Here is an 11,137-nt window from a genome sequence, read left to right as displayed (position 1 = left end):
TTTCCGAGATCGGGTCCTTTGGTACGAAACTAATGAAGCCCCCAAAAAGTACCAAGTTACCTCTGGTGTCCCACAAGGATCTGTGATCGGTCCAATCCTGTGGAACATCATGTACACATCCTGAATAAGGTACGCTAATTTGCACTGCTTGAGATGTGGGACAGCCGTGCCAAAACATTGACTGTTCTACAAACCACCTGCAACGATCAAATCAGAGCTACTGGTTGGCTAGAGAGTGTCAGGTTAAACATTGCAGCCCAGAAAACAGAAATTGTGCTACTAAGCAGCAGAAAGGCAGTAGAGTCGCTATATATATAACGGTAGGCGGAATACAGCTTGAATCAGCTAGGTCACTGAAATATTTGGGGGTTATGATTGACCATAGACTCAACTTCAGGGACCATGTGCAATATGCTAGTAGGAAGGCCGCTATGTCGACCGCCGCCCTGAGTAGGTTGATGCCAAACGTAGGGGGTCCGAGAATGCCAGCAAGGAAACTGCTGGCCTCGGTTGCGAAGGCAACTCTACTGTACGCAGCACCAATATGGAGTAGAGCTACGGTAAAACCGTCTTACCTCAAAGAGGCGCGGGCAACCTACAGAACCATGGCTCTAAGGCTTATCAGAGGCTTTAGGACCATCTCAGAGGACGCGGGGCTGGTTCTCGCAGGTATGCTACCAGTAGACCTGGAGATAAACGCTCTAACGGAAATTCGCGAAGGTGTAAACCGGACGACGGCGTACGAGCGCCAACTGGAGGAGTGGCAGCGTAGATGGCAAGTATCAAGAAAGGGGCGATGGACCTATGAACTACTACCAGACATCGCAACCTGGATCAAGTGTCAACATAAGGAGCTGGACTACCATCTTACCCAGTTCCTAACGGATCACGGCTGCTTTCGAGGGTATCTTCAACGATTCAACCATGTGGATACTCCCTACTGTTACTACCTGCATAAACGACGAGGAGACGGCCGAACACGTGTGCTCCTACATTGCCCGAGATTACTAACGAAGAGAGAGCAAATCTGTAGACTTGTAGGGCCGACGATAAGCCCAAGGGGTCTTCTGGCTGCAATGATGGCAGACGAGGAGTCCTGGAAGACAGGACAGACCCTGATAGTCAAAATTATGAAGCAGGTCCGAGTTGACGAGATAGCTAATAGACCTGCTAGTCGATAGCTGATCAACAGCAACTTCCTTTATATTCGCAGCTTGCCATAAGAGGCGAGCCACATTGACGATTGTGTGCACTGGAGCACACCATCCGGCTCACCGAAGTAATATCTTAATTGACAGTCCCGGTGAGCCTACAAAGGACAGAAGAGCATACGGAGGTTTTTAGTGCGTAAAAATCGCACATACAGGAGGTAGAGGGCATCTTTTTGAAGATTTTCCTGCCGGGGTGCAAAACCAAAAAAAAAAAAAAAAAACGCTTTTATACATCCATAAATTATAAACATATAATATAAATAATTGTTATTGTGATAATTTATTTATTGTTTTTCCATCCAACACTTTTTACCACATTTGTGTTTTTTCCAGCATATTTTTTTTTTTTGTATTTTTTTTTCTGTGCGCTCTCTTTTTTGTTCTTGCCTTTTTCGACAAACATTTGTTTTGATTGTCGCGGGAAATTTCCCCCGCCCCGTCCTTTTGCTTTCGTCGTCTGTGTCCGCAATCCGTACCCATTTGGGTGTAAAATACCTCAGCACTGCCTGTGGTATTTTTTGGTATTTTTTCTAATATTTTTTGGTATATTCTATTTATTGGTTGCTACGTTCTTTCCGTCTCGTTTCTACCAGCTGGGTCGTTTTCCTGAAAAAAAAAACCAAGTTCCATTTGGTATTTTTTTGGTATATTTTTTTTATTTCTGATTTTCAAAAGAATATAGTATACAGTCCGTGTCCTTGTCGGACTGTAAGAGCGGCCAGTTACTTTCATATCTTCAGCGCCGCTAGAACTTCAATTAACCCCCCTTTGCCTAGATCCAAGAAGGAGTCCGCTCTTCGTGCATCCAGCACATCGCCGGTTCACACGAAAAGGGAGGTCCCTGCACGGTCAGCTAGTGTTTCGCCCACTTCCGGTACCAAGCCTCTGATAATAGTTACGAAACCTCCGTTTGACCCTAAGACCAAGGTTGCTTCCGCCCCAATCCCTCGGCTGCCAATTGTAACTCGTTCGCAAGGAAAGATGGCACTCAATGTAGTAGACTCAGCATTGACAAAGTTTATTGCCGCGACTGATCGTATCAGTCACTTTGCGGCGCGAGTCAACAATCCTTCTACTGACAGCCCATCCCTGTACACGTGCCAGGTCCGAAGGGACCAGATGCGTGCCTTGTGGGAAAAAGTCGAGAAGGAGTACGAGGCTTACTCCTGCGTCATGTCGGATGAGATGAGTTGCCTACTATTCAAGCAAAGTATGATTACTGCTATGTTCTCTACGAGCAGTGTTCAGTGCAGTTAAGTGAGCAGATAGATAATGCATCCCAGGCGCTCACTTCCCGTACACCCGTACAACCGCAATCCGTGCAGTTCATGTCCACAGGGTGTCGCTTACCTCCGTGCGACACCGAAGTTTTCGGAGGCGATTACACTCGCTGGCCCACCTTCCGGGACTTATTCACGGCTATTTACATCCAAAACCCAAGACTGTCGGAAGTTGAGAAACTTTTCCATCTCAACTCCAAGACCAGCAGTGAAGCCCATGCCATTGTGTCAAAGTCTCCTTTGACCAATGAAAGGTTTCAGTCGGCGTGGTCCAGCTTGGCTGAGCGATTCGAGAACAAACGGGTGCTCGTAAACAGTCAGCTGAGGATCTTGTTCAATTTGCCCACCATTGGGCAAGAGTCGGGTGCAGCCATTCAGGAGTTGCAGAGCGCCATTCAAGGGTGCCTGACGGCCTTAGAGCACACAAAGATCAACACAGAGAATTGGGATTGCATCCTGGTTTTCTTGTGTTCTTCGAGGCACCCCAAGTTGACCCTTTCTCTTTGGGAACAGTCGATACAGAATAAGAGCGACATTCCAACGTGATTTGACATGAACGCTTTCCTTCTAGAACGGTATCGCACCCGAGAAGCGATAGCGGAAGTGTCATCCAGCACGAGCGCTCCGACGGTTTCACGGACCTCACGCAAGGAGACCCCCGTCTCCAAGCAGATCAACTCCTTTGAGAGTAGGGTGACTTCGAAAACCCAGTCCTGCAAATTGAGTTCCCGGGAGAATCATCCGATTCGCTTGTGCCCTCGTTTCTTTCAGATGGGTATCAACGATAGGGTCAACTATATTAAGCAACAATCATTCATGGCAGTTAAGACACAAGGTGTTCTGCTGAGCACAGCTGTTATTCACGTATGCCATCTCGGCGTCCGCTATACAGCTCGGGCTCCTTTCAGAGAAATTGTTCAAGCGCTTGAGGATGCCGTATACATCCGTGCTAGCCCGCGTCTCTGGGCTGACTCAAGCTGTGGCAGCCCAGTTCCGAAAGTATTGCGAATTCTTAATTGGCTCCCCGGTCAGACCCGATTTGCAGATTGAGGCATCGGCGTACGTCCTTCCCCAGTTAGCGGGGAATCTGCCCTCATGTACAGTCCCACAAACACTCCTCGAAAATCTGCCAAGCATCCAGTTGGCAGACCCCAAGTTCTTTGAGAGTTCGCAGATTGATGTGCTACTAGGCGCTGGTATCCTCCCGTCCATTCTGCTCGGCAGCTCTCACCCTAACATTTGTGGGACCCTCCTTGGTCAAGAAGCCATTTTCGGTTGGATCTTGACTGGCCCTGTGTCGAGATCCACTTCTAAGTCCATTTCGTCCTTTTCGTCTCGACTGTCCGTCGAGCGAACTCCGCCATTGGAGGAACTCCTCTCCAAATTTTGGGAGGTGGAAGACCTGCAGGCTAGCGAAAGAGTCTGACCTTTTCTGTGAGGCTAATTTCAACGCCACGACCGTGCGAACCTCAACTGGTCGCTACATGGTCACGCTCCCATTCCGCGATCCTAGTCACGTTGACCTGGGTCACTCGAGGCTACCGCTCTCGCTCAGTTCCTGAGAAACGAGAGCCATTTAAAGAGAAACGACTCTCTGAAGGAACAATATGACTCCGTTATTCAGGAGTATCTGGATTTAGGTCATATGACTCAAGTCCCCCCATCTAGTTCCGGCAACTATTATTTGCCGCATCACGCTGTTCTCAAGCCCGACAGCACCACCGCAAAGCTTCGCGTTGTATTCACGCCTCCAGCCCGACTTCAAACGGGAAGAGTCTGAACGACATCCTCCACACTGGGCCGATCCTTCAATCTGACCTAATCATTCAAATCCTGAAATGAAGGTTTTTTCCAATTCGTTTTTCAACGCCGACATCACCAAGATGTATCGGCAAATCCTTGTGGATCCCAAACACACCCGGTTTCAAAGGTTGCTCTTCCGTACTCGAGACGAGAAGTTGTGCGACTTTGAACTCAACACAGTCACCTTTGGAGTAAACTGTGCTCCGTACCTGGCTATCCGCGTTCTGCATCAACTTGCGAGTGATGTACGCGACCGGTACCCCTAGCTAGTGACATCATCGCCAATTATATGTATGTACGTTGATGACGTCCTAGCAGTAGCTCACACTAAGCAGGCTGCGGTGTCTGCTATAGATGAGCTTCGAACAGCGCTCGAGAGTGCTGGGTTCCCTTTGCGTAAGTGGACCTCGAACTCGAAAGATGTGCTAAAGAGAATCCGTAAGGAACACTTGCTCTGTGCAGACTTCCTCGAGATCGACGAAGCTAGTGTCGCAAAGACGCTAGGTATTCGATGGCGGGCCACGACCGACGAGTTCTTTTTCGTCACCGCCGAGATGGTGTCCAAACCATCTTTCACCAAGAGAGAAGTGCAGTCGCAGATAGCCAAGTTGTTCGACCCAGCAGGTTGGCTTGCTCCCGTGGTCATTTGGGCCAAGATTTTCATGCAGGAAATCTGGAAGCAAGAAATCGGCTGGGACGACTCCTTACCGGCGGATCTCACAGAGCAGTGGACCAGTTTTCTGCAAAACTATTCGTCCTTGCAGGACATCCGCATTCCTAGATGGACCAACTACACTCCCGGCGCAAGAATCCAATTCCACGGTTTTTACGACGCCTCTCAGAGCGCGTATGGAGCCGCTCTTTATGCACGTGTGGAAATGGCTGGACAAGTGTCCGTGAGCCTCCTAGCAGCGAAGACTAGAGTTGCACCTATCAAGACGGTCTCTCTACCTCGTCTTGAGCTGTGCGGAGCTCTCCTGTTGGCAGGTTATTCGCCCTCCTACCACACTTTCCACACCCGACGCTGAGACGTACCTGTGGACAAATTCCACTATAGTTCTAGCGTGGCTGGATAAGCAGCCATGCAAATGGACCACTTTCGTGGCTAACCGAGTGGCTAAGATTCACTCGGTGAATGGTCGCCCTTGGTGGCAGGGGCCTGAATGGCTGACGCACTCATCAGCGCAGTGGTCATTGGGCTGAATTGGAGTGTCGAGCGGTGAAGGTCCATGCAGCGCAAGTCCTGTGTGAGGACTTCCTCGACCGTTTCTCCAGGTTCGATCGAGCGCTCAGAGTGTTTGCGTATGTGCGGAGGTTTGCCCAGCGTTGCCGCCATCCCAAGATCTCGTTTCCAGAGACGCTCAGCTCTCAAGAGCTTGCAGAAGCTCAGGAGAAGCTGATAGAGTGTGCTTCCCTCCGGTCCCATAACCGTTTAAACGGGTCAAGCGATATTCTGAGCTTGAATCCGTTCCTTGACAAGCAAGGGGCCCTGTGTTCCTGTGGACGCGTAAGAGCGTCCACCTCCTTTTCTTACGACGAACGGCATCCAGTAATACTCCCGTTCAAATGCGTGCTTTCACGCCTCCTGGTCTCGTTTACGCATCAAGTCTCCCTCCATGGAGGCAACCAATTGGTGATGCGGCTGGTCCGAACCAAGTTCTGGATTGCCAAGCTAAGGAACTTGGTGAAGACAGTAATTTTAGCATGCAAGACCTGTGTGATACATCGCCACAAGGTCCAGTCGCAGCTGATGGGCGATCTCCCAATCGCTCGGTCGACCTTTTCGCGACCATTTGGTGCCCCTCACATGGGGGGTCTCTGGGAAGCAGGCGTCAAGAGTTTCAAGACGCATTTCTACAAAACGGTTTCCTCCGTTAAATATACGTATGAGGAACTTTCCACCCTCCTGTCGAAGATCGAAGCGTGCCTCTCAATTCGCGGCCTCTGTCTCCTATGTCGAGGATGTGAGCGACTTGGTGGCCCTTACTCTCGGTCATTTCCTGATCGGGGGTCCGCTACTCTCCATGGCGGAGCCAGAGTCCAGGGAGGATGTGGAGTCCATCCACAATCGCTGGCATCAGCATTTCTGTGTGCGGTGGAAGAATGAGTATTTGAAGGAGTTTCATAAGCGGAATATGTGGCAGTCACCCTCACGCGACCTTTAGATCGGTGACATGGTGATCATCAGAGAGGAGAATATCCCATCACAAGAATGGCGCCTTGGGCGTGTGCTGACCACTTGCCCGGGCGCAGATGAAAGTGTCCGCGTGGTGGACATCCAGACTTGTCGTGGTGTTTTCCGCCGACCAGTTGCAAAGCTGGTCCTCCTTCCAACGGGACCCACGCACAGTGGGCGATTTGGTCTCGTTAGCGGCATTTAATTCAAATTTTCAAATTTAAAAAACCGTTAATATTTTTTCACATATCGATAGCAGATGCTTTGATTCGATTTTTAAAAGCTTTTTAAAAGCTCTACGATTACCTGATCATCAGCTGTGAACGGTCAAACACACGATATGATTTTGCAGAGCTCCAGAAAATTCTTTCTTTTATCGCGCATAGATTTCGAGTTCCTCGGAAATTTACAATTTTTATTGAATTTGTTAAAAGTTTGGCTTTTTATTATTTTCAAGGTATGTATTACGAAAAAAATTAATGTTTGTGACCGGTCTAATAAATGTGTAGCTCAGAAAACGTGTTGGTTATTCAGTGTATTAACAACTCGCCCGGATTAGTGTTCACCTGTCTTTCGTGGAGTAGAACTTACCTGATTCAAGTGGATTTAGTCTAACTCTTTTATTGGCCGAAAGTGTGAATCAGTGGCGTCTAAAATGTGTAATATGAACGCTATTACCTGCTAGCCTTCAAACTATGGTACTTTTTAGACACAGTGTTAGTACCAAAAAGGGATCTTTTTTTAGTATTGCACTCAGACGTCATCCCATTTTTTTCCATCATCCCATCATTTTTTAGATAAATTTATACAAAATTTTAAATTAAAAAAAAAATTTTTTTTTAAATTAAAAAAAAATAAAAAAAAAATTTTTAACTTAAAAAATTCTATGATTTTTCTCTGATTAGTGAAAAAAAACCGACTGAAGACATCTATTTTAGTTTAGAAGTTATTAATTAAATGCCGCTAGCGATACCAAATCGCCCACTGTGCCACGCTCTGAACCCTTCTCTCTATTGCCATCCACTATTCTGTGGTTTCTCATCCGGCTTATGCAACTCATACCGCGCCATTTTTCATTTAATCCATTGTTTTCTTTTTCTCTTCCATTTGTTTTTCTTTTTTTCTTGTTCTTTTTATTCATTCCACTACAGTTCACCATGGCATCCTCCAGAAGTTCGTCCTGCTCCATCTCTGACGAGGTGTGCTTGAGAAGGCTCTTCTCACCAGCGCGCCCAGGCGAAATGTCGCCTCCGACAGTCTCTCCGCCGAGACAAGTCGCCCCGATGGAGACGGAGCCCTCTCCTGTACCGGTGGCACCGGTTACTCCGCGTGGGGTTTCCGTGCCTCACCGGGTCACCCCCCTGCGGGGTGGCTATGTGCCTCCCGGCACAAACTCGTTCCGCTGTAGGGTGTGCCGCGGTGTCCACGCACTGCGCGAGTGTCCGGGTTTTGCCCAGCTGACGCCAGAGAAGCGGCTCCGGGTAGTACTTGTCAATAAGTACTGTCCCAACTGTTTGCCTCATCAGCACTCCGGTGGCACTTGCCGCTGCGGTGGACTGAGGGGCCGAGGCGACCAACCGGCACTCTCCAGAGGAGGACCATCAGGTTCATCCCGGATAATCCGGCCTACTGCCCCACACACCAGGCTCGTGCCTAGCCCCGCCATGACATTGACGGCACTACTCCAGTGCAAGGGAGTGAGCATTCTCCCCACCGCGGCGGTCTGGCTAGACACGGGGAAGACGGCTATCGAAGCGCGAGTGCTCTTGGATCCGTGTTGTCCAGTAAGCCGCATCAGCGAGTCGATGGCAGCGGCCATGAGCCTCTCAATCACTCGCGTGGGCGCAGAAGGAGTTTGCACGGCGACGTTGCGCTCCAAGACGTCACCCATGAGCAGGGAGGTCGTCTTCAAAACGGATCCGCAGATGCAAACAACGACGCCAACCAGGACTGTCACACCAGCCGGACCCAGTTTTTTCAGCAACTTTGTGTTGGCTGACAAGGACTGGTTCCGCTCGGCATCGGTCTCTGCAGTCTTGGGGGCTGAAGTGTAGCCGGATGTAGTGCTGCCGGGTATCCTCCCCAGCCAAGGCGGACTGCCTATGGCACAGAACTCCACCCTGGGCTGGATTCTGTCAGGCACTTGCTACTGAACAGTTTTGCAATCCCAATATTGCAAGGAGAGGAGAATGTTGATGCGAGCGCATTGTAAGTGAGTGGCACACCTCCGCTCCTCCGACCGAAAAGCACTCAAAGCTTTTCGCGCACCAGCAATGCGCTTACGCGTAAGAAAGCACACAAGCTCCAGTGCTCTCAGTTTCTCTCCCACAACTCTCCACCGCTGAGCGCGGCTCGGCAATTGATCGGTGAAATGCCGTCGGGATTTTTACTAGGCCAGTTAAAAACCACGTCTCTTTAGCCACGGTGCTAAAACACCCCCCAATTTGTGCGTTACAGTAACCCGAAAAGTCTACAAATATATTAGGTTGTTTGGTAATGACATACCGGTTTTACATTCAAATTTCGCGCTTCGCTTGTGAAGTCAAATATAATCGTATCTGGCAATGCTGTATATCGTTCGAAAGGTATTGGCATCACCTTTAAAATGACATATAGTATAGTTTACATGAGCTTCCACGTTAAAAAATTACAATCGATTGAAATGGAGTTCACAAACGCAGAAATTCGGGCAATTTTGAAATTTTATTTCGCACAGGGAAAAACTGCTGCGGAATCTCGCAGACAGATTATTGCTGTCTTAGGAGATAACAAACTTTCGGTTCAAACCGTCGAACAGTGGTTTAGGCGATTCCGAAGTGGCAATTTTGATATCGAAACACCCACGCCTTCCGGACGACCAGTGACCGTTGATACGGATAAAATCATGGAAATAGTGGATCGAGATCGTCATGTGACTATTAAAGCCATCGCAGAGGAGCTGCAACTAAGCACGGAAACCGTCCATAGGCATTTAAAGTCGAAAAATTTAACAAAAAAGCTCGATGTATTGGTGCCTCATGTGTTATCCCAAAAAAACGTTTTCGACCGTGTATCTATCTGCGAATCTTTGTTGCACCGTAATAAACTCGACTCATTTCTGGATCGGTTAGTCACTGTTGATGAAAAATGGATCACATATGACAACATAAAGCGTAAAAGATCCTGGTCGAAGCACGGTGAGTCGTCTCAAACGGTGGCAAAGCCAGCAACAGGTGTTGCTGAGTGTATGGTGGGATATCAGAGGAATTATCCATTATGAAGTGTTGCCCTATGGCCAAACCCTCAATTCGACCTCTACTGTGAACAACTGGAGCGATTAAAGATTGCACTTCAACAGAAGCGGCTAGCCATGGTGAATCGTAAGGGCGTTGTGTTCCATCATGACAACGCCAGGCCCCATACATCTTTGGTCACGCTTCACAAGCTGCGGGAGCTTGGTTGGGAAGTGTTAATGCATCCACCTTATAGTCCGGACATTGCCCCAAGCGATTATCATCTGTTTTTGGCCATGCAACATTTTTTCGATGGACAAAAATTGAGTTCAATGGAGGATTGTGAAAATCGAGTCGCCGAGTTTTTTGCCAGTAGGGACAAGGACTTCTTTAAGAGAGGCATATACAAGTTACCATCAAAATGGCAGAAAATCAACGAAGACAACGGTAAATGTAGCACTTAAATCGGACAATGCTAACTATGTTAAAATCGTCGTCAAAAATCAATAAAAAACCGGTATGTCATTACCAAACAACCTAATATATATACTATTAGTGAAAAAACGCGAGTGTTTTTATTTGCGGAAAAAAGGGAAACTTCATCTACCACCTACTTATCTGCGCCGCTACAAAGAGAGCTGAAACATGTAAGACGAAGTATGATTGAAGTTTGGGTCCTGTTTCCTTTACATTTATAGCTACTTTTAGATACGTGTTCTTAGTTTTAATAATTAAAATTGTCCTCGTCAAACACTAACAGCTGCTCTAAGTTATTATTGGAAACAATAAATTAATTTTGTTTTATTATTAAAGGATCACTCTACAGAAACTATTGTTTCGAAGTCAATTAATGATGTTGAACTGGATAAGGACTTATCATTCTCATCCCCACCAGAAAAGTCGCTTTTCTCACCATTTTTGGATGTCGTGCAGACTGTTCCAGAAAAAGAAGAGCCTGTTTCTGACCAACTTGTCAAAATATATTTTGAGGTAGAAACCTATTTAGTTTTTAATCAAAATAATCAATATATTAGTTTGAAATTTGATTTGATTTGTGCGATTAAAATTTTAAGTTTTTTTTTTTTAAATTACATGTTAAAATAGTATACAACCTACCACTGTGCAGAGAAATTAATAAATTATTGAAAAGACTTTTCGCTGACTTTTTCAATCAATCGTTTTTTTAATAAGTTTTTCTGCGCGAGCGTCACTCATATCTCTCATTGTGCGATGTTCTGTAAACGAGGGTTTCACGATTGGCTCATCGTAATGCGCTCAACAGAAAACCATAATAAAAAGAAACAAAGTCTGCTGCTTAGAATGAAATCGAAACGGCCTGCTTTTTTTCGTTTGTTCTGCGCGAACAGAGCGTAAGGAAAAAAAACGGTGGTGTGGTCCCTCCAAAATGGGCTACACTACGCTAAAACCGAGCCAAGCAGTAAAATACCTAGGTGT

At 47.2% G+C, this 11,137-nt stretch overlaps 1 protein-coding gene across 1 annotated transcript; it reads left to right on the top strand.

Annotated features, from left to right (window-relative positions):
* Positions 1-2,192: 2,192 nt before the first annotated feature.
* Positions 2,193-3,037, top strand: LOC127566267 (uncharacterized). The gene is made up of 2 exons (XM_052008290.1): positions 2,193-2,381; positions 2,453-3,037. The coding sequence occupies exons 1-2, from the start codon at positions 2,193-2,195 to the stop codon at positions 3,035-3,037; spliced, it is 774 nt and encodes a 257-aa protein (XP_051864250.1).
* The last annotated feature ends 8,100 nt before the right edge of the window (positions 3,038-11,137 follow it).

Source organism: Drosophila albomicans, unplaced genomic scaffold (genome assembly GCF_009650485.2).
Source record: "Drosophila albomicans strain 15112-1751.03 unplaced genomic scaffold, ASM965048v2 utg000108l_pilon, whole genome shotgun sequence".
NCBI lineage: Eukaryota > Metazoa > Arthropoda > Insecta > Diptera > Drosophilidae > Drosophila > Drosophila albomicans.
Note: the sequence above shows the minus strand (reverse complement) of the source record. Positions and strands in the feature narration are given on the sequence as shown.

What these genes read in the sequence shown, in the direction of transcription:
- LOC127566267 (XM_052008290.1), top strand. Translation starts at nt 2,193, where the DNA reads ATGGCACTCAATGTAGTAGACTCAGCATTGACAAAGTTTATTGCCGCG. An exon ending in AGTACGAGGCTTACTCCTGC is followed by an intron (nt 2,382 to 2,452) that starts GTCATGTCGGAT and finishes CTCTACGAGCAG; the next exon opens with TGTTCAGTGCAGTTAAGTGA.